At 44.4% G+C, this 23,568-nt stretch overlaps 2 protein-coding genes across 2 annotated transcripts; both read right to left on the reverse strand.

Moving 5' to 3' along the window:
* Positions 1-425: 425 nt before the first annotated feature.
* On the reverse strand, positions 426-14,300 carry LOC144706339 (uncharacterized). The gene is made up of 5 exons (XM_078579244.1): positions 13,903-14,300; positions 12,933-13,010; positions 5,114-5,213; positions 2,773-2,915; positions 426-818 (listed from the first exon to the last, which is right to left on the reverse strand). The coding sequence occupies exons 1-5, from the start codon at positions 14,182-14,184 to the stop codon at positions 609-611; spliced, it is 813 nt and encodes a 270-aa protein (XP_078435370.1). The 5' UTR covers positions 14,185-14,300; the 3' UTR covers positions 426-608.
* A 1,868-nt stretch (positions 14,301-16,168) lies between these two features.
* LOC144707127 (vicilin Cor a 11.0101-like) lies at positions 16,169-22,578 on the reverse strand. Its single transcript, XM_078580244.1, has 6 exons — positions 22,137-22,578; positions 20,397-20,575; positions 20,241-20,321; positions 19,417-19,683; positions 17,732-18,071; positions 16,169-16,350 (listed from the first exon to the last, which is right to left on the reverse strand). The coding sequence occupies exons 1-6, from the start codon at positions 22,576-22,578 to the stop codon at positions 16,169-16,171; spliced, it is 1,491 nt and encodes a 496-aa protein (XP_078436370.1).
* Positions 22,579-23,568: the final 990 nt, after the last annotated feature.

A 23,568-nucleotide genomic window follows, 5' to 3' on the forward strand; every position in this document is an offset into this window, starting at 1 on the left:
AGGATATAATAGCACACTGAACAAGTTACCTTGTGATAGGATCCTGGGGGTTTCGTCATTGCCTCTACCTCACCGCATCTTCAGGCGGCTAGTCCTTGGCCGATCCCTACCCCCTCTGCTCGGCCTCCTCTTGGATTCTTCCCGTTTCACCTCTCTACCCCAGGAACTTCTACCACGCCTCGTCCTCTACCCTCCTTCCAATACAAGCCTAGATCCAGGTTTGTATCGCCTTGATCCTTTTGGAAGTAATTTTGAGTAAAATAAATTTTCATTATATGTTTTTTGAAGAAGAAAATGTCATTAAATATAACCCCAAAAATATTTTTTTGTTTATTTATTGAGACTAGCGAATTGGGCAGAGCATGATACCTCAATGCACAAAGGAAAAAACTGATATTAACCCTTTAAACAAATTGGACTTGGGATTAAACCAAGAAAATCAAGATCCAATGTTCTTTTATAATTAACAATAGATTATACAAATTACCCCTAGGGGATTCAACGAGCTGGTACAGAATAAATACAGAAGTTTCATGCACATAAATTTATTTGTTCAACTGTGACCATATAATACAGAATCAGACTCCTCAGTCTCCAAAGAACGTTTTCTAATCTGTCTTGCGGAGATTGTGGAGAATGTAGAGAGAGGCTGATGAGAGAAATATGCACACAGAGTAGCTAAGAAGATCAGTTCCTGTCACAATACTCACCATCTTGCTCCTCTCAAACATCTTTACAAGGAGAATCATGACAATAACATGACCCACTTTTGTCTTCAGTTCATCGAGGGAACCAATTTTCATCCATTTTGGTCTCTCCTGCATAAATAATTATTCAACAAGGAAAATTGAAGGAAATAAAAAACTCAATCAACGTGTATCAGAAAAATCAAATAAATAAAACAAAATTAAGAAACCTAAAGTACAAACACCATCTCAAACACTCGAATAGATTTCTTAACAGCGGTATAGGTGTCTTGCTCAAGGAATAAGGGTTTTGTGTAACCTGCAGCACATATTAGCATCATTGAACAAAACCTAGCAATATTACCGGTGAGATTTGAATCTAAAAGTACTATATAAATCATTATACAATAAAATGAATGATATCATCAGATTGATACAACTGAATGCCATTCATATGGTTCCCATTAGAATATATGAGAGGAGGAAAAGAAGGGGGAGCCAAATAAAGATTGTTGACCAGTCAACAGGCACCAGGGGACCTGATGGCCCATGTGATACTGATGTGGCGACTAACTCCCAGTCTTGACTGGGAGTGATAAGAGAATAAAGGATGCCTATAAATAAGAGGTGAGACCTCCAAGAAAGGCACCTGTGGTCAGTTAGAGTCCTAGAAGGGTGTGGGGAGATCTCGGAGAGACCAGCTGTATGCGCAAGAGTCTTCTGAGCGCGTTCATATCAACAAGGGGAGCTAGCTACTGGAGGATCGGCATCAACAGGGAATTCTGAAGAGGGATTTGTCTGTGGAATTGCGACATTACATCTGTAAGTACTTTTCTTGATCTTTTCTGACCAATTCGATACAGATCGTATCAGCCCTCTATAACCGACGTTCTACTAATAACACGATCTTAAAAAAACTGTTCATGCTATTGATGAAATTAGAATGTTAATAATGAAATGTTAAGAAATCTAGGATGCAGAGTGAGAAGACCCCGTGAGTTTCTAGCGATGAGAGGATGGCAATGGAGGGAGAAGATGCCAGAATGTTCGTTGGCGGAGTGACCAATGATGCCAGAATGGACTTCAGCGAGAGGAGAGGAAAAGCTCTCGTGAGATGGACGTGACCTTCTAGATGCCCCCAGGATGAATCAGAACAATACATGAATGGATTGCCAGCGGGATGGACGTTGCACAGAGGACAGGAACCAACTTGATTATACTTCCTGGTCTGCCCTCCTAAAGGAAGGGCTGCCCTATTTGAGGGGGAATACAAGCATAGTGTAAAAATGACTAAACTACCCCTATTGGGCTGAAATGGTAAAACTGGTCCTAGATATGGAAGGGAGACGGGGATCGTATCACAGAGAAATCTCAAATGACCACCTATCTAACCTAACATATTATAGAGCCCACATTATTGATTTACATGATATAACCACAACCTACCTTTTTCTTCAAATGTCTTATTTTCTTCAAAAAAAACAAAAATAAACCACAACTCATGATAGAGGACAAGCCACTTGGTTAACAGAGAATTTGTCTTAGGACTATTCAAAATGATGCCATAAATTATATAAAATGAGAAAAAAATAGGAAGAAGTGTTGGACGTAGGGTAGTAATGTACTTCTATTGTAGGGCAAAGAATACTTCTACATAATATTGAATTTTTCTTTATCATTATCAACGACCCAACTCTCTTCTTTCTATATCTCCCTCTTCCCTCTTCCATATCTCTTCCATCTCTCTCTCAACTCATTCCCCCTTTGGAGTTCATCAAAATGATGCCATAAATTAGATGCAAGGAGAAAAAAATAGGAAAAAATTTTGGAAGTCAAGTATTATTTTACTTTTTACTTTAAGGTACTAATCCCCAACTTAGAGGATAAAGAACCCGGAGCTAATATTGAGTTTGTTTTCATCATCACCAATAACCCAACTTTCTTCTCTCTTTATCTTTCTTCTTCAACTATCTATCTATTCTCTCTCTCTTCTCTTCCATCTCTCTCTCAACACATTCCGGAGTTCATCAAGAAATATCCGATAAACATGTGTAGTCCAAACTCCAAAGTGCAAGAAGAAAGATACCTTCAATGCAAACATCCCAAAGAGAGAAGATCCCTTGAGAGACCGGTCCATGCTAGGCGGCAAAGTAGGAGGCACATTGCTGATAAATAAACCATAAAGGCCCATGCCGAATATCAACATTACCGTGCCTGCGAGATAGACATCTGAACAAGAAAGGTTAACTTTTGCCAGGAAACATGATGTGATTCCCGTCTTAAACAACTCTATACAAAAGGTTTTTCTTTTGAAGAAATCTCTATACAAAAGATCATCAGAAAAGTATTGACTCTTTCTCACAGATGTCAGAAAATTTATGATAAAAGCATTTAAAATATTAATGAAAGAAGATTTTTTTCCAGAGAAAATTACCAAAAATCAGAGGGGGAGAAAGAAAAGGCGAACATAGGAGGATAAGCTAAAAATAGGGGTGATGCAATCCCTAATCTCCTCTTAGGGGTTAGTAGAAACTTTTCCCTTGCTCATGTTTTCATTTAAATAGGACACCCTCCATTGAGGAGAGCAGCCAAAAAACTATCTTGTTATTGCAAGCACTCCCCCCCTCTCTTCTACGTCTGAACCTCATCTCTTCCACTGCATCCCCATCCCCTCGTGATTGTCTCCTCTTCACCACGTCTTCAGGCAGCTTATCCCTGGCCAATTCCTACCCTTCCCCATTCAGCCTCTCCCTTGACAATTCTCGTTCTACTCGTCACCCCTGGATACTGTCTTCCGTCACTGAAATTACAGTAAAGATGTTACGTCTCAAGAAGAACATATCAGGGGGCTTCACAGATTTTCTTCTAAGAAAAGAAAAGAGGTGGGGAGAGTAGAGGGTTGTGGCAGTAGCACCAGCATATTGTAGATGATATTATCATAATTTATGCATCTTTAAGGTGATGAAAAGGATAGGATAAATGAAAATTCAAAAGATACATCAAAGAGCTTTCCAATAACCTAAAGTGTCAGGATATCGAATGAATATTCAACTATTTTCAGCTGATTGCAGGTAATGATTAAACATACATGAATCATGCTAAGGCTGATGACTCTGGACCTACAGAGAGACATGGAGAGAAGATAAATGTATAGGGATAGGAGACCTAAAGACATATTACAGAAAGGCCCTTGAGTTCAGCAGTTATAGTGCTATGAACCTAATTTAAAGTTTCTTTGAAATAAAGTGTTCCCAAAAAAAAGTTTCTTTAAAAAAAAATGGAGAGAGGGGAACGGTCCAACCATGACCCTGGGTAAAATGGTTATAAATAAACCCTAAAAATGGGGATTGGACTCTCGTAAATCATTACTCATTATTACTCTATTTCTTTCGTTTTTGTCTCTCCCTCTATGGCTATTCCCAGACGCTATCATTTGGGAACGTATCATATAACTACTCTTCTCATTACTACAAGCTTTTCGACAGTTGCCTTCTTTCACTTCTACAACGGTCATTTAAACCATTTCAACACATCAAATCTCTGTGTGGCTCCTCTTTGTGCCCTTTTTCCCTCGTAATATCTACCGTAATAATCGAGAAGACATATAAACTTCATACATACAATTTTTAGGAAAAAAACGAAGCTTCTCGGGCTCCTGTCTGCAGTCCAAAGGCTTAAAGTTTCTGCAGTCCATCTCGTAAAATTAACATTGATAGTGAAGAAAATTAATGATGATACAGCATCAAGATGGGTAAATGCTACATGTTGGTCTTGCCCTTAGTGTCTCTATAACGGCTTTCTTTGTTTACAACAATGTAAGTGGACTAATGGTTGTAAGCGGCCCACTCGTTTTTACTTTTATATCCTTTTTAAGTAATATAAGTAGGCCACATGATAAGTGGCCCCCATCTCTGCTCTTTTAATACTTTAAATGACGTATGTGAGCCACGTGATATAAGTAGCCCATAGTCGCTATCTTTCTTTAAGTCGTATTCCCACGAGCGAATAAATGAAGTGAGCCCCGAGCCCACTTCGACTTTGCCATGATACTTAAACCAGTTTGTGTGGGAACCGAAGTTAGCCCACTTCTACTTTCCTTGGTTCTTCCTAAACTCTAATCTACTCTGACAGTGCCCCTGCTAGGCAACAGTTCTCAACTGATATTCCCTGCAATAACCCAACCCCTGTAAGGGGTATTCCAGTCATTTGAGCTTAGGATAGTTTCCTTTAACTAAATGTAGAACTTCCCATAGGAAGGATTAGAAGAAAATGTTGTCCTACGAGGTACATGCGCCAATCCAGGCCTGTACCCGCCACTTATCTTTTTGTCTTAAAAAGATCTTCCTGGATAGAGACATGCATCAATATCTCTATCAGTGTGCATTCATAAAGCATAAATTACTGAAATTAAAATCACAGACACGCACCAATTGCCTCAACTAGTCGTAGAACCATCTGGCCTGTGTGAATCCCTTTGACACAGCTAGTCCAGTACACTTTGTATGCATCAACGATATAGACACAACCCTGTTAAAATAACCAAAAAATTAATTAGTGAGGACTCATGCAAACATCCCCCACGAGAACATATAAGAAGGGGAACAAGTTGTGACAGAATACGACTTGTTTATCTTGACGAAATGGGAGGAATTTCTATCCCAATGCCAAAAAAATTTACTATGTTTAGTAGTTTCTGATGCATCATTTTTTTTGGATACTAGGCATCAGATGAAAAACCAAAGTCTCTGAGCGCATCAGAGCAAATGGCATTAATTTTGTTGAAATGGGCCATAGCCTATTTCTATTTAATTTAATGGGCTTGTTCATTAAGTTTATCTGTCCCTCCTCTGTATATATACATCATTGTAAATCTAATCTGTTAAACAATGTTCATCCTCTGTTTCACGTATCCCATTCTTCCCCTTCGTTGCACATCTGTGACCTCCGCCACCATCTGTCAGTCTTTGTCATCTGGTGTTGCTGTTTGCCCTTACTTTCCTGCATGCACATTCGGAAATGCCTGCTCAGCTGTCAGCAACAACCAGCATTGCCAACCGTGCACCCGTTGATGCTGACACCCCATCTCATCTGCTTCTTACCCGTTCACATGTCTTCTGGTGATTTTTCATTTTTACCATGATCTTCACCAACTTTGAGGGCTGTTCTGATATTCAGGCACCCCAGCTCCCACTCCTGGTCATTCTGGTTCATCTATATCTTCCATTACGGGGAGCTTCCATTATCCTTGCCGACGGATTACCCGCTGAATTTTGTTTTACGGGGTTGAATCTGTTGTAATAATGTCGATATGTGTAAATCACTCTTAAAGGCTAACTTATGAAGCATCTGCTTGAGGATGAACCTCTAAGAATAGATCCCAAGTATAATCACTGGTTTGATGTTGAGGGTGTTGTCAATTAGTGTTTGACTCTATTCACTCCTCCATTGCTTTCGAATTAATTTCTTCCCTCAGCTACGAAAATTAGGAACTGTTGAACTCCATGCTAGGGCTTGGAGGAAGGAGAGGAAATGAATTCCTTAACTAGAATGTACATGAGGAGGGGTATATATACCCTAGGAGAGAGAGAGGAGAGAATATGAGTTAGTGATAAGTGAGGGAGCCTAGTGGGTTTATAGAACATGACCCACTAGGAGAGGCCTCTCACTAACAGCCCCCCGCAAGCGAGGTATGGATGTCATCCATGCCAAGCTTGGAGGTAGCACGAACAAGGAGAGGATTTGATAATCCCTTCGTGAGAACATCGGCCGCCTGGTCGGATGACGGCACGAAAGACAAGTCGAACAAGCCCTCGTCCATCCGCTCCTTGAAGAAGTAGCGGTTGATCTCCATGTGCTTGATGCGACCCGTCTGGCCCGGATTTTGAGCCAAGGCAATAGCCGATTTGTTGTCACAATAAAAGTGGATCGGACGGGTGTACTCGACGCGAAGTTCGCGGAGCACCCCGTGAATCCACTGAGCCTCAGAGGCCCCATCCGCAAGTGCCCGGTATTCCGCCTCTGCACTCGAACGGGAGACACGATCCTGCTTGCTGCTTTTCCAGCTCACAAGGCCCCCGAAGACAAAGATGCAAAGACCGGTGGTAGACCGGTAGTCCACAGTCGAGCCTGCATAGTCAGCGTCTGTATATACCTTTACAGTCGGCTCTGAGCTCCGGGGGAAGAGTAAACCCTTCCCGGGACAGCCCTTCAGGTACGCGAGCACCCGGTGAGCTGCCTGACGATGAATCTCATGCGGAGCATGCATGAACTGACTGAGAAGGCTAACTGCATAGCTGATGTCGGGACGCGTGGGTCAGATAGAGAAGTTTCCCACCAACTGCTGATATTGATGGGTGCTGACCGGCGGAGAGTCACGGCGCCCAACTTGACGCGTTGGGGTCGATGGGGTCTTCACAGGAGCACAGTCGGTCATACCCGTCAAAGTCAGCAGGTCCACCGTATATTTCTGCTGGCTGATGAAGATACCACGAGCCGAGTAGGCCACCTCGAGCCCCAAGAAGTACCGGAGCTGACCAAGGGCCTTGATCTCGAACTCGCGGGCAAGGGAGCGGCTGAGGCGTGAAGCTTCGGCAGTGTCCGACCCGGTGATCAGGATGTCGTCCACACAACGACCAGGATAGCGACCCCGGCCGGGCGTGACGGAAGAAGAGAGGCTTCCCATTGCTCTGGGTGTACCTTCGCGCGCATGACGGAGCTGAAGCGGCGAACCACATCGCGGTGACTGCTTCAGTCCATACAAGGACTTCCGCAGTCGGCAGACGGTCCCGGAGGCCCGAGAGGTAGCCGGAGGATGATGCATGTAGACCTCCTCGGTAAGATCGCCATGAAGGAAGGCGTTTAACGCCGAACTGGCGAATCAACCACCCATGATGAGCGCCAGCACCAGGAGGAGGCGGGCGGTGTCCATCTTCGCGACCGAGAAAACGCGTCAAGTAGTCGACGCCGTAAGACTGAGTGAAGCCACGAGCCACGAGCCGCGATTTGCGGCGTTCCAAGGAGCCATCGGCGTTGTGCTTGGGGGTGTGAACCCACTTGCAAGAGACGGCCGTCTTCCCGGGTGGGAGAGGAACCACATCCCACGTGGTTTTTGAGCAAGGCGCGCATCTCCTCATCCATCGCCGCTTTCCAATGAGGACAAGCGATAGCATCGGTTAAGCGGCGTGGAACGAAGACAGAGTCGATCACGGGTCAAAAACAGGCGGTAGGAGTACTCAACCTGGCGAAGGAGCGATAGTGAGAGAGGGGGTAAAGGGGAGTGGTGCACTGGCGGACCCCTTTACGCAAAGCGATAGGCAAGTCAGGGGAGTCATCGTCAGCAGGAGAAGAAGACGACTCGGAAATGGCTGGCGGAAGAGAGGAAGGCGAGGACTCAGCAGACGGGGAGGGAGCGGAAGCAGGAGGCGAGGATTCGGGGGAGGAAGATAATGGAGTAGGCGCAATGGGTGAGGAAGGAAGGCCGACCGGTGGAGGAGAAGAAGAGGAGGGTGGAACGACTGTGGGAGGAGAGACGACGGTGGGAGGAAAGGGAGCAGCGGGCTCCAGAACCAGATCCGCCCAAGGGGCGGAGGAGATGTGGGAGAGAAGAAGGGTTGAAATTCAGAGAAGGTGACATTGGCGGAGACGAAAAACCGACGAGAAGAGGGATGAAAGCATTTATACCCTTTCTGAAGCGAAGAGTAGCCAACAAAGACGCATTTGAGCGCCCGGGCATCCAGCTTCGACAGGGAGGGCGTCGTGTCATGAACATATGCCGTGCAGCCAAAGACGCGGGGAAGAAGGTGAGTGCGGAGCTGCGCGGCGGGAAAGGCAGCCGACAACCGGTCAAGCGGAGGGCTGAACTGGAGGGTCGGGGTGGGCAGCCGGTTGATGAGATGAGTACTCGTCAGAACGGCTTCCCCCCAATAAGTCCACGGGACGTGGTAGTCCAGCAGGAGAGTGCGGGCAGTCGACGTGACATACCCAATACGCCGCTCGGCAAGGCCATTCTGCTCGGGCGTCGCCACGCAAGACGTCTCGTGGAGAATCCCATGGGCGGTGAAATACGAGGTCAACTCCTGGTTGACGTAGTCCCGCGCATTGTCGGACCGGAACCGCTGAATAGTCCGGCCAAACTGAGTCTGAAGCATGGTGCAGAAGGCTTGAACAGTCGAGGAGACGGCGCTCTTGGACGGCAACAAGTAGGTCCACGTGTAACGGGTGGCCTCATCAACAAAGATCAAGAACCACCGGTGTCCCTTCAGGCTGGCCTGTCGCGACGGACCCCATACATCGCTATGAATGCGATATAAGGGAACATCACTGTGAGAAGTCGACGGAGGGAAGGAGGCCCGGCGATGCTTCGCCAGTTTGCATGCATCACAAACAACAGAAGAGAGGTCCAAGCCAGTACACAATGTCGGAAAAAGTCTTTTCAAAACATGGAAAGACGGATGCCCGAGCCGCTGGTGAGTGAGTAGAAGCCGCTGCCGGCGCTGGTCCTCGACCGTCAACAAGCACCGCTGCACCGGGTCCCCGACCGCCCCCTCTCGTCCAACAGCAGTAGGCCATCCGAGCGCCTAATCGCAAAGTCTTCCCCACCTTGTCAGTCAAAAGACCCCATCAGACTGAATGTGGAACGAGCAATGGACCGCATCGACGAGTCGCTGCGGTGACATAAGTAAGGTCTGAAGGGACGGAACATGAAGGACGTTGTGAATGATACCAAGGCCATCCACATGGATCGACCCGATACCAGTCACGCGAAGTCGTCCCCCACCCGCCGTGTGGACAGCTCGACCACCAAGGTGCCGCTCGTAGGACAGAAACCGGTGGTTGAACGGGGTCATATGCTCTGTGGCCCCAGTATCAAGCACCCAGGTGGTATCCGAAACGAAGGGAGCTTGGAGGGCCGAGTGTCCACAATACCACTGATCTGACTTGGGAAGGAAGAACGCACCGAAGTCACTGAAGTGAGCCACGGTAGGCTGCGAAGAAGACCCGGTCTGCAGGGCAGCCAGCTGGGAGCTGAGACGGGCAAGTTCGGCAGTCAGCTGGTCATTAGTCATGGCTGGATGGCTGGAGCTAGAGGGCGACGGGGCCGGTGCCTGGGCAAGATGGGCTCTGGCTTTGCGGGACCGGCGAGACGACGAGGCAGGAGCTGATGACGACGAGGGGGCGACCTCCGGATCCCGGGTACTGTCCAAAAATTTCTTGATGCACCGGGCCTCAAGATGATTCGGCTTGCCGTAGTAGGAGCAAACCACCGGTGCCCGAGAGCCCGAAGAAGGCTTGGGCAGCAAGGGAGGTTGCTCCGTAGGACGGGACAGGAGGGCAGCACTCTCGCCGGGGGACTCGGCAGGCAGGTCCAGCAGCGGACGTTGACGACGAAGGCTGCTTTCAACCTCCGTCAACTCCTTAACCAGACCATCGAAGTCCGGAAGAGGAGTCTGGGAGTGAAGAGCCCGGCGCCTGACATCCGCATATTCCGGATTCAGCTTGTCGAGAAATGACATGTAGCGGAGCTTGAGAGCATGGCGGTCGACGCATTCGGATCCCCACCGGCATGTAATAGTCCACCTCGCGCCCACAGGGCTTGGTGGGCAAGGCTATAGTCCATAATGGACATGGTGCCATGTCGGAGTACACTCGCCCGCTCGGCCAAAGTAAAGATCTTCCAGTCATCAGCATCATGCCCGCAGTAGCGACGAGCGTGCTCCCAGATCTCCCGCGGAGTCGTCAGGTGGAGGAACTTGTCATAGACCTCCCGAGAGAGAGTGTGAGTCAAGAGCCAGGAGTGGACGAAGTACTGCTCGGCACTCCAGGCCGGGAAATGCGGGTCCATGACGGGGAGGGGCTGGCAGGTGAGATGTTTCTGGAGCAGACGGGCGGGCAGAGGGTACTCGGCGAACTTCAGCCACGACATCAAGTTCGGAGCACTGAGGCGGCAGTTATCCGGGCGGAGGAGAGGAGCACCGATTTTCGGCGACGGGAGTTCCCGGGCAAAGTCAGCCGCGGTGAAATCTGCTTGGGTTGACGTCGGGGCGGTGGATGCAGACGGATCACTGCCCATGCTGGAGGTAGTCGACATGACGGCAAACAGCAGCAGCGGCAGCGAACGAAGAACCGAACACGGGAGACAGTTGCTTGCGGGCGGCGGCTTGCGGGCGAGCGCTCCGTGCGGGCGCTGCTCGCGGGCACTGCTCGCGGGCGGCTGCTGCGGCGGCTGCGCTGCTCGCGCTGCTCGCGCGGCGCTGCTGCGGGCGGCGGCTGCGGCGGGTGCTCCGTGCGGCGCTGCTCGCGGCGGCTGCTGCGGGCGGCGGCTTGCGGCGGCGGCGCTGCTCGCGGCGGCTGCTGCGGGCGGAGGCTTGCGGGCGGCGCGCCGCGGGCGGCTGCTTGCGGCGGCGGCTTGCGGGCGCGGCGCTGCGGGCGGCTTGCGGCGGCTGCTCGCGGGCGGCTGCTGCGGGCGGCTGCTCGCGGCGGCTGCTTGCGGCGGCTGCTCGCGGCGCGGGCGCTGCTCGCGGCTGGCGCTGCTCGCGGGCGGCTGCTTGCATGCGGGCGCTGCTCGCGGGCGGCTGCTTGCGGGCGGCTGCTTGCGTGCGGGCGCTGCTTGCGTGCGAGCAAGGAGAAGATTGAGAGGGTGATGGTGAAGAAGAAGAAGAAGAAGAAGAAGAAGAAGAAGAAGAAGAAGAAGAAGAAGAAGAAGAAGAAGCCCGCACACAGGCTTAGGGCTAGAGATGGGGATCAAGAGCTTGGCTCTGATACCATGTTGAACTCCATGCTAGGGCTTGGAGGAAGGAGAGGAAATGAATTCCTTAACTAGAATGTACATGAGGAGGGGTATATATACCCTAGGAGAGAGAGAGGAGAGAATATGAGTTAGTGATAAGTGAGGGAGCCTAGTGGGTTTATAGAACATGACCCACTAGGAGAGGCCTCTCACTAACAGGAACACTGCCCATGAAAATTACTCCAAGGAAAAATGGCAACCATCTATGATTTATGTATCACTACTCCAGGTAATCATTCAGGGGTGGAGTACAGCATCGAATAGCAGTTTCTATGGGCTCAACTTTACCCTACATGCCTCCTGAACCATCATCCATTGATGGTGTTATATTCTTCAACTCTGAATGTTTTAGTTTCTCATGGGACTTGAGTGCTTGCGTCTCTCTGGGATTGGATTGTTCACTGTAAGAAGAGACTGGCCTTCAAAGAGGCTCTCCATATTGCTCCGTCCGAGGAGTCATGGATGCAAATTTGGCACATTGACCTATAGCAAGAAACGGGGTCGTTCACAGAACACATGCTAGTAAGTTGCAGAAGAAAGGTGCTTATCAGGGTGATCGCCAGGGTCATTTTGCTGTTATTGCTATGCCAGCCGCAAGCCCTCTTCCACCATCTCATGCCCTGGTTGCCACGCCCCGTCCTCCACTCCCTCTTAATCTACTCTCTGCTTCTCAACTTTCTCCAAACACCACTACTTCTAAAGCTTATTTGAGACAGGACTACATAGGGCTTATTCATCACCTACCTGACACCACCGTTGTGAGATCCACTTCATTTTCTCATGAAGGTTTAACACTTTCTCCCACTGCTTTGGTTGCTTCTTCTTTGACTTCTCTTTTATCATGGATCAGTGCCACCGTGCACATGACTCCCGATTCCCATCATTTTCTTTCCTAAGACCCTTCCCCCAGCAGTTATTAAGTTTGTACTGCCTTTAATGATCTACCAAATGTTGCCGTGTGCCTAGTCCCCATCTTCCCTTACCACCCTCACCAATGTTCTACATAATACTCATCTTACCGGTCATCTTGTCAAGTCAAAATATTGTGTTTACCCCTAATAACTATTTGTATTGAGGTAAGATACCGGGAAAGATAACTCTACTCACTGGGGAGCGTGGGGGTTTCCATCTCATCCATACCTCTCCTCAAATGGGTGCCAAGTCCCCACTGCTCTTAAACTTAGATGATTGCCCATAAAGTTTCTTGCAACTCTATCCTTATTTTATCATGCCACTTTTAAGTCTAGTGCCAAACGAAATTTTACATTAAAGTCATGAATTCAAAAAAAATTTAGGTCGAAGATCCAGGCAAATAAAAATTTGCCTAAAATCGAGAAATTTCTAGTCGGTTGGAAAGAAGATGTTCTCAAACAAAAGATATAATATCGTTCATAAAGAAAACATAAATATAAGCGAGCAGTAATTTTATGATCAGGAGAAAATATCAGGGAGCACCGTACGTTAAGAAAGCATAACAAGGAACCTGCTAGAGACCCTCCAACAGCAAGAAGAGCCAGAAAACGAAAATCAAAAATCGCCTGCACAAAAAATTGACATCAGAACATAATGACTGATGGCAACCGAAGAAGTTATTCCTACTTAACTTCAAGAAAGAGAAAATCTCAGCAGTGAAGATTTATTAAAGCTACTAGAGAAAATAGATAAGTCCGTTGCGAAGCATCCAAATACAGAACACTTGAAGGTTCAGATAAGAGTCTATATGATTCTTTCGCAAGAATAAAGCGCCTATACCAACTACATAATAGGGTATCCAACCCCAAAGATAAATTAGCTACCTTATTTATTTAATGAACCAGAATCTCATCTGGGTTCATATCCTACAGAGATGTTCACAACCGATAAGAATTTTTTTTGAGAAAAAACAGAAACTTTGTTTAGTCCCTTCCGGACGATCATAAAAAAATGGTTGATAACTCACATATTCGTAACATTCAAGAAAGATCGGTAATGTTATTACAACTGACTTAAATATTGCGATCAAAAGAAGAGCAGAGGACACGAAAACAATCAAATTCGAGTTGAATATAGACTAGTTTTATCCAGAATATGGTAAGAAAAATAGCTTTACAACAGTTAAAATGGAAAAATAAATCTATATTTGCTCTGGTTCCTTTTTCACTGCAGCAGAATTTCATCTGGGTTCATATCCTACTAAGATGTCCACAACAGATCGGATTCATTTTAGAAAAAAACAAGAATTTTATTTTTTCTCTTCCAAACGATCAGGAAAATTTGGTTGATAACTCAGATAAAATAGCACTCAAGAAAGATCGGGAATGTTATTACAACTGACCCAAACATCGCAATCAAAAGCAGAACAAAGGACGCGAACATCAAAAACGATAAATTCAAAATTCGACTAATATGATCCAAAATTAAGAAATATAACTACAATTTCGAGTCTTTAACCTTCTCGATCATAGCTTCCGTGGATCCCGCAGACGGAATGACAGCACCAGCCGAGGAATTACTCCGCGCATAGCTGGGACCGCCCTTCCCAGCCTCCGAAGAGCTCGAGGGAGACGCAACAGCGGCATCCCCGGGCGGAAAACTTCGGGAAGGGTACGATCCCAAACAGCAGGACACCAACGAAGAACGCGAGCATCCCTGAACACGTCGCCGCAAGATCCTCCGCTTGGAAAAATCAAGATTCAACGACGTCGCCGTCGTCGGCCCGATCAAGGTGATCATTTTGCAAAGATTTCAGTTCTTCGGCTCGGTAGATCGTCGGTAGATCGCCGGAGAGTAGTGAGAGGCGCTCACTGCCCCGCCATTCTCTGCCAATCAAATTAGCTCATTGTAAAATCAAAAACAATGACCGGTATTTATAGTTTTGGGAATTATTTGAATTTCGGAATATAGTTTTTATATTGTATTATTTTTCTGTGAGGAGTGGACTTTATGAAGGGATCAGATCGAGGGGCTGGCCTTGTGGATTATATCAAAAAATTACTGCCCCTTGGCATTTAATTATATCAAAAAATTAGGGGGAAATTCAGTGCCAAATGCTTGGCAATCTTCAGTAGACATGGTCTTTCTGTTCTGTTCGTTTTAAACGAACAAAAAATTCGCATAAAAGAACCGCATAGGGCCTTGTTCTTTGTTCTGATCTTTTTTTTTTCAAAAACGAACAAAATTCGCACATTCGCACAAAGACTAGAACAAAATTCGCACAAAGCGAACAAAAGAACCGCACACGGGTTTGTGTGATGTTCTGTTCGAATTTGTTTTTGTTCTGTTCGGAAAACCGAACAGAATGAACAATTTATACTAATTTGCACAAAAAGAACAGAACAACCATGTCTAATCTTTGGTAGGGCTTACTCATGCTGAACCTGGCTGACTAATAAATAGGTGGTTACAGAGTAAAGATTTACCCTCGCACTTGGGTCACTTACTTCTTCGTTATTTGGTAACCCCCAGGGTATGGTACCCTATACCGTCACAGTGACGAGTCATTTTCTCATTACTTTGGCACTTTTATTTTCTGTTTTCATGGGCATCACTATAGTTGGATTTCAAAGAACTGGGCTACATTTTTAAAAGTTTTTTATTCCCCCCAGGAGCCTCACTGCCTATATCAAATATATCTGATCTGAAAGTATATAACATGGGGAATGCCTCTAGTTCTAGAACAAGAATTGCAATTATGTAAACAATAGGAAAGAGAATCGTTAGCATTAAATGTCATTATGACTTCGGTAATTGAGATGGCATAACTGTTTTGTTTTAATGATTGGTTGTTGAAATCATTAACTGTAATCACTGGTTGACTGAATGTGGCATATAAAATTAAATATGAAGCCCAACAGTATAAATAAATATATATTCCAACTTAGAAAATCATATATTTATGAATAAAATTGAAATTTTAAAGAAAAATCGTATTGTGACTCAAAGTTTTTTCTAAAAATGGAATTATTTGCATATAATCAATTTAATGTGAATAGATAAGTAAATAGTGTCATATTAACCTCTCTCGAGGATCCTATCATTGGTATCGTCTTATCAGACACACCCAACTATTAAAAGAGAGGCAGTCCTTAGAATAAAGGTAACTTATTGAGCAAAGTAAAAAGATCTTATGACCTTTTCAAATAAACCAAGCCCACTGGGGGCATTATTGTCTTTTGCAATAATGAATGCAAACTATCATAGAGAGGGCAACCATTCAAAGAGAGGGCAGTCCTTAGAATGAAGGTAAACTTATTGAGCAAAGTAAAAAGATTTTATGACCTTTTCAAACCCAAGGTAGTGCATATATCAGACACACCCCAACTATTCAAAGAGAGGACAGTCTTTAGAATGAAGGTAACTTATTGAGCAAAGTAAAAAGACTTTATGACCTTTTCAAACCCAAGGTAGTATATATATATCAGACGCACCCCAACTATTCAAAGAGAGGGCAGTCCTTAGAATGAAGGTATAACTTATTGAGCAAAGTAAAAAGATCTTATAACCTTTTCAAACCCAAGCTAGTATATGTATCAGAGCACCCATCTAAGTAGTGAGAACCCAGAGCCAGTATTTATACCGAAGGGAACTTATTAAGTTGGGTGGATACAAAGCAGGCCTGTTCCGGTCCTCAAAAGAGGCGGCCTCTTATCCCTTCTACTTCTCACAGCTCTCATCTCTCATTTACATACTCTCCCAGAAGAGTCTTGTTTCTTCATCCTCAAAACCCAGCAAAATCGAGGATGGAATTCACCGGGATGCGCTTCTCACGGCGATGCTCTGGCCCTGCCATGAAGGCCTTCTCCTCCTGCCTGCCCAGCCACTCGTCCACTTCCTTGGCCGGAGCGTTGAAAGACAGCTCCTTCGCCTCCTTCTCCAGCTGCTTCAGTATGCTGTCTTTCCCTGCAACACCCAAAAAAAAATCAAGTTTTAACTGTAGTTACATGGGTAAGTTTCAAAAAGAGTGTTTGGCCTTCAAATGCTGCAAGTGCTATGTATGAATCAGTTTTTCTGATAGTTTTCTAGAGAAAACTTACATGCGTATTTGAAGGAAATAAAACATTTAAAATAGTAAAACTGGACAAGTCTATGGCTGCCAAAAAAGAGTATTTGGCCTTCAAATGCGGCAAGTACTATGAATAAATCAGTTATTATGATAGTTCTTTAAGGAAAAAATTACAAGCGTGTTTGAAGCGTAGAAAACATTGCCAAAAGTAAACATGGATAGAGTCAATGGATGCCGAAATGGTGCAAAAGATTGTTTGACCTTCAAATGCTGAAAGTGCTATGAATAAATCAGTTTTCCTGATAGTTTTCTAGAGGAAAATTATATGTGTATTTGAAGCAAAAAGAGTGTGTGGCCTTCAAATGCTGCAAGTGCTATGAATTAATAAGTTATTATGATAGTTCTTTAAAAGAAAAAATTACACGCATGTATGAAGCAAAGAAAACATTGACAGTATTAAACTTGGATAAATCAATTATAGATGCCACACACCCTTGTTATATTTAATCTGAGTAAATAGATGCCAAAAAAGAGCGTTTGACCTTCAAATGCTGCAAGTACTTTGAATAAATCAGTTATTCTGATAAATTTTAAAAGAAAAAGGTACAAGGGTGGTTGAAAACATTGACAATAGTTAACATGGATAAGTCAAAGAGAGTCTTTGGCCTTCAAATGCAGCAAGTGCTATGGATAACTTTTGGAAGAAAAAATTACACAAGAGTGTTTGAAGCAAAGAAAACATGGACAATAGTAAATATGGACATAAGTCAATGGATGCCAAAAAAGAGTGTTTGACCTTCAAATTCATCTAGTGCTATGAAATAATCATTTATTCTGATATTTTTAAAAGAAAAAAAATGTTTTAGTGCTTGAAGCAAAGAAAACATAGACAATAGGAAATATGGATAAGTCAATGGTTTCCATAACCAGTGTTTGCCCTTTAAATATAATGGGTGCTATGAATACACCTATGAACATCGAATTTGTATGTAAATTTACATTCATGCGTATTAAGCAAAGAAAATAATTATAGTTTGTCAATGGACACCAAAGAGACTTAGTGCTGGAACAAGTCACTTCCTAAACACCCCCATCAAAATCAGTGGCTTGAACAGCAGCCATTTGTAATCTTTCTTAGCTTAATAATGCCACATTTCCCTACGATCAGACCACTTCTCCCTAAAGGGTCGACCACAGAAGACACAAAATTAGGGTCTATCTTAGTTTAGGTTTTTTTTTTTCAATGAAAAAATTAGGGTTTCTGGGTTTGGAGCTTACCAGCAATGAAGAGTCTGCGGTTGTCCTTGGCTTTGATCTCGAAGCAAACAAGCTGAAGGTTTTCATTGCCGGAGGCGACGATGGCGACTGGGTGGCCTGCTGGGATGAGGAAGGCGCTGCCGTGGGAGAGTTGAGATTTGATCTTCTGGTAGGAAATTCTCTTCTCCTGACTTTCTCTCTCTTCTGTTTCTCTCTCTTCTCTCTCTCCTCTCTCACTCCTCTCTCCCTCCTCCTGCTCGCCGGAGACGTGGGGGCAAGCCATCTCGAAGTAGCCTTCTCCGCCCACTATAATGGCAAACTTGGCTGACCTCGTGTTGTAGAACGGTGCCATCATTGATCCCTGCACCATTAAGATCATTATACAAGTATGATGATGGTGATGATAATGATGATGACGAGGATGAAAAAGAATTGAACATGTATACGATGACATGGATGAAAAAGAATTGAAGATGCTTACGATGATAAGGATGAAAAAAATTGATGATATAAGCGATGATGGTGATGTGGATGAAAAAAAATGAAGATGTTAGCGATGATGATAATGAGGATGAAAATAACTGAAGATGTATGTGGTGGCAGTGATGATAATGAAAAAAAACTGAAGATCTTCGAGATGATGATGGTGGGGATGAAAAGATGAAATACACGATGATGATAATGATGAGGATGAAAACATGGAGAGTACGACAAAGATGAGGATGAGGATGAGGATGAAAAAGAAGAATATATAGAATGATGGTGAAGAAGAGGTTTATGATGATAAGGATGAATAAGAAGAATATGATGACGAAAATGAAGAAGGATGCGACTATTCTGAGAGTGAAGAAGAAGATCTTGAGGAGGAAAATATAGAGAACAAGGATGAAGGTGATGAAGAAAATAGTGAAGTAGAAAAGAAGAAGATGGAGAAGATAATAAAGATGATGAAGATGAAGTACAATAATAAGTATATACCATTCTGGCGGCAAAGAAAAGATGAAGATGCTGAGGGACAAGAAGTATATCAAGGGATCATCTGTATAGATGAATAATATGAAGGATAAAGATGAAAACAAATAATATGAAGTATATGAAGGAATCATCTGTATAGATGAATAATATGAACGATGAAGATGAAAAAAAAAATATATGAAGTCTATGAAGGAATCATCTGTATAGACGAATAATATGAAGGATAAAGATGAAACCAAATAATATGAAGTGTATGAAGGAATCATCTGTATAGATAAATAATATGAAGGATGAAGATGAAAACAAATAATATGGAGGAAGATGAAAACAAATAATATGAAGTATATGAAGGAATCATCTGTATAGACGAAAAATATGAAGGATGAAGATGAAACCAAATAATATGAAGTATATGAAGGAATCATCTGTATAGACGAATAATATAAAGGATGAAGATGAAAACACATAATATGAAGTATATGAAGGAATCATCTTTATAGACGAATAATATGAAGGATGAAGATGAAAACAAATAATATGAAGTATATGAAGGAATCATCTATGTAGACGAATAATATGAAGGATGAAAATGAATATGATGAAGATGAAGATGAATAAATTGAAGGATGAAAATGCGATGATTATGAAGGTGATGAAGAAAGAATAAAGAGATGAAAATGAAGTAGAAAATGAAGTAATTTGGGAAAAAGAAGAAGATGGTATGAACTTACTCCAGTGATATTGGCAAAGCTAACTTGGATGTCGAGGTCTTCAAGCTCTCTGTAATCGCCAGAGTCTGCGTCGAAGAGCTGGCCATGGCGACTGGAGATGGAAGGACGCTTGTTAAGAAGATTGAATGTGCTGCTCGATTCGCCGAAGGGCCAGCGACTGCCGCCCTCTGATGAACGGCGCCTCATGGCCCGGATTTGCTCCTTAGACGCCTTGACTATGGCTCCCTTCTCGTGCCTGAACAGCTTCTCCAAGCTCTCTCTCCGGGTCTGAAATAGAAACAATAGAGATAGAGGAGGTGATAATTTGATTATCTTTTAGATTATTGAATAAAAGAAGATGATAATTCTGGAGATTCATCAAGTTTTTATTCCACCGATTACCGTGTGGGATGAAAGTTTGGAGAAGAAGAGAGATTAAGATCTGGAAGAATGAGATGATAATCCATAGTTGACGTAGAAGAAGAGATACAAGACGAGGAAGAGAACTAATGGCAAAGGTGGGAAATGAGCAAAATGACAAGGCAGAACAATAATCACCGAGGAGTGAAAGAAAGAGAAGAGAAAAAAGGAAGGAAAAATGAAAGAAAAGTAAGAAGAAAACGAAAAAAAAAGAAACAGAGGAGAAAGATTTCCTCTAACCCAAGAAAGAATTGGACGTATGAACGAAGGAGAAGCAGGAAAAACAGCTGGAGAACTAAGAAGAATAAGGAAGAACTGGACAAGACTACAAAAAGAAGAGTAAGTGAGAATGAATTAAGAGAAAAATTAATCTGTATACTAACAGACTAAGGTAGAATAATTAAACGAGCTCGATTATTTTCCACCTTGAAAGCTGCCTCCAAAATCTCACTGCTGAAGCTTCTCAGAAAGGATTGAGGGTTTTCTCCGCCCACGGCAAAGTACTCCTGCAGAAAGAGGACAAGATCAGATGAAAATATTCAAGATTGTTCGCAGGAGAAATGAGAATTTTGAAGAATTACCCGTAGAACGCCGGGAGACGAGACTGTTCGCAGGATCTTGGCGATGTAGAGCTTCTCGTTATCGTCGTGGTTGATGAGATAGACCATCGATCCGGCGCGAATCCTCACTATGTCTCCCTTGCGGATGCTGAAGCTCTCGCGGTTGTTCTCCTCCCTCAGAACGTTCAACGTCCCGCATCCTGTGAAGTGTCAACCCCGAGCTCAGAAGTTATGACAGAGAAGAGAGAGAGAAGAGAGAGATAGAGAGGAGGAAGGAGAGAGAACAGAGAGAACAGAGAGAAGAGAGGGCGGAAGAGAAAAGAGAAGATATGGGGAAAGCGAGAGGAGAAAGAAGAGTGAGAAGTGAGGGGGAGAGTGAGAGAAGAGAGAGATAAGAGTGAGGGAGAAGAGAGAGAAGAGAAAGATGAGAGAGATTACTGAGGGAGGAGATTGAGAAGAGAAAGAAGAGAGAAATAAGAGTGAGGGATGAGAGAGAGGAGAGAAAGAAGAGAGAGATAAGAGTGAGGGATGAGAGAGAGAGGAGAGAAAGAAGAAAGAGATAAGACTGAGGGATGAGAGAGAGAAGAGAGAAAGAAGAGAGAGATAAGACTATGGGATGAGAGAGAGAAGAGAGAAAGAAGAGAGAGATAAGAGTGAGGGATGAGAGAGAGAAGATAAAAAAGAGAAAGAGAAGAGCGAGGGATGAGAGAGAGAAGATAAAAAAGAGAAAGAGAAGAGCGAGGGATGAGAGAGAGAAGAAAGGAGAGAGAGATAAGAATGAGGGATGAGAGAGAGGAGAAAGAGAGAGAGAAAAGAGTGAGGGATGAGAGAGAGGAGTAAGAAGAGAAAGATGAAGAGTGAGGGAAGAGAGAAGATTAAGAGAAGAGAGGAGGAGAGAAGAGAGAGGGATGAGAGAGAAAAGAGAGAGGGATGAAGAGAGAAGATTAAGAGAAGAAAGAGGGATGAGAGAGAGAAGATTAAGAGAAGAGAGAGGTATGAGAGAGAGAAGATTAAGAGAAGAGAGAGGTATGAGAGAGAGAAGATTAAGAGAAGAGAGAGGGATGAAGAGAGAAGATTAAGAGAAGAAAGAGGGATGAGAGAGAGAAGAGAAAGAGAAGAGAGAGGGATGAAGAGGGAAGATTAAGAGAAGAAAGAGGGAAGAGAGAGAGAAGATTAAGAGAAGAAAGAGGGATGAGAGAGAGAAGATTAAGAGAAGAGAGAGGTATGAGAGAGAGAAGATTAAGAGAAGAGAGAGGGATGAGAGAGAGAAGATTAAGAGAAGAGAGAGGGATGAGAGAGAGAAGATTAAGAGAAGGGAGAGAGAGAGAGAGGAGAGAGGCAAGTGGAATATGAAGAAGAGAAATAAGAGAGAGAAGAGAGGGAAGTGGAATATGAAGAAGAGAGAAGAGAGGGGGAAAGAGAGCAGGAAGAGAGAAAGAAGAGAGAAGGATGAGAAAAGAGAGGGGGAAAGCGAGAAGATAGAAAGAAGAGAGAGGAGAGAGAAGATGGAGAGAAGAGAGAGAAGATGGAGATAAGCGCGAGGGAAGGGAAGGAGAAGATTATGAGAAGTGAGAGAGAAGAGAGGGAGAAGATTATGATAAGAGAGAGGGATGAGGGAGAGACAAGGGAGGGATGAGAGAAAGAAGATTGAGAGAAGGGAAGAGGCGGAGAAGATTATGAGAAGAGAGAGTGAGAAGGGAGTGAGATGAGGGAGAGAAGAGATGAGAGACGAGAGAGGGAAGAGAGAGAAAGAGAAGCTGCCTTGGATAACGTAGAAAACAGCGTCGGCGTCGAGATGGTGAGGCAGAACGAAGGCGTTAGGGTTGGCCTCCATGATCCCCAGCCTGTACTTCTCGATCCAACGGAGGAGCTCCGACCTCTGCGTAAACCTCTCCAAAACCCTCACGCTGCCATGCTCGCTCCTGATCCGGTGCTGAAAGCTTTCCCGATCAAAGAAATAAGGGTTTCTCTCTCCTTCCCACCTTTCTCTCTCTTCGCCTTCTCGGCGGGGATTGTACTCCCTTCTCTCTCTAGCGTACTCCTCGCAGCGGAGCTCGCACTCTCTCTTCTCGCTCTCGCTGAACTGCCTCTGTTGCCGGCAATGGTGCTTGCAGGTCTTCAGTTCGGGGTCTTCGGCGTTGAAGGAGAAGGCGAGGAGGAAGAAGGACAGGAGGAAGAGGAGAGAGAGGGTCGGTCTCGCCATGGCCGAGCTTGAGAGAGATGGAGGAGAAAGCGGTGAAGGGGGGGAGTGAGGGGCGTTGGATTGATATAGGGGACATTAGTGTGTGAGCGTGGCGGAAGGAGCTTTGCATGCTGTGCATGGTGGCGACGTGGTGGGATTGGGGGTTTAATCTGCCACCTCTTGCTGCTCTGAATGAATGATAGTACGTGCACGCGGCGATTCGCCCTCGTCTCTCTCTCTCTCTCTCTCTCTCTCTCTCTCTCTCTCTCTCTCTCTCTCTCTCGCTCTCTCTCTCTCTCTCTCTCTCTCTCTCTCTCTCTCTCTCATTTCTCTCTCTCTCTCTCACTCTATCTATCTATCTATCTCTTTCACACACACACCCTCACTCACTCACTCACACGCGCTCTCTATCTATCTATCTCTTTCTCAACATATCTATCTATCCATCTATATCTCTGTATCTAAATATCTCTCTATCTGTGTGTCTATAAATCGATCTATCTATCTATCTATATCTCTCTATCAATGTATCAATCTACTTCTCTTTATCCTTCTATCTATCTGTCTATCTATCTATCTATGTCTATATCTATCTATCTATATATCTATATCTCCCTGTCAATATATCAATCTCTATATCTTTATCGTTATGTCTGTCTATCTGTCTATCTATATATCTATCTCTCTATCAATATATCAATCTACCTATTTACATTTATCCTTCTGTCTATCTATCTATTTATGTATCTATCTCTGTCTGTTTATCTCTCTATCTCTCTCTCTCTCCAGATCTCTCTCTACCCTCTGTCCCTCTCTTTATCTATCTTGCCCAAACATATTGACACAACACTCTCTCCGTAGGACGAGGCCCATCATGCATCTCCAGGTGCTCTCGGAATCAATGATTTATTCATACACTAGAACTTCGTCCGAATTCAGGGTAAAACTTTCTGTGTATCTGATAGTTCGTTTTGATTTGGAGAATAAACGTGTATTATAGGGATTGGCAAT

Source organism: Wolffia australiana, chromosome 8 (assembly GCF_029677425.1).
Source record: "Wolffia australiana isolate 7733 chromosome 8, ASM2967742v1".
Classification (NCBI taxonomy): domain Eukaryota; kingdom Viridiplantae; phylum Streptophyta; class Magnoliopsida; order Alismatales; family Araceae; genus Wolffia; species Wolffia australiana.

Coding starts and splice junctions, on each gene's coding strand:
- LOC144706339 (XM_078579244.1), bottom strand. CDS start 14,184: ATGATCACCTTGATCGGGCCGACGACGGCGACGTCGTTGAATCTTGAT. Junction 13,011..13,902: donor CGGAAGCTATGATCGAGAAG/GTTAAAGACTCG, acceptor TTTTTTGTGCAG/GCGATTTTTGATTTTCGTTT. Junction 5,214..12,932: donor CCTTGTTATGCTTTCTTAAC/GTACGGTGCTCC, acceptor TTATTTTAACAG/GGTTGTGTCTATATCGTTGA.
- LOC144707127 (XM_078580244.1), bottom strand. CDS start 22,578: ATGGCGAGACCGACCCTCTCTCTCCTCTTCCTCCTGTCCTTCTTCCTC. Junction 19,684..20,240: donor TTTTGGAGGCAGCTTTCAAG/GTGGAAAATAAT, acceptor TTTCTATTTCAG/ACCCGGAGAGAGAGCTTGGA. Junction 18,072..19,416: donor GCTTTGCCAATATCACTGGA/GTAAGTTCATAC, acceptor TTAATGGTGCAG/GGATCAATGATGGCACCGTT.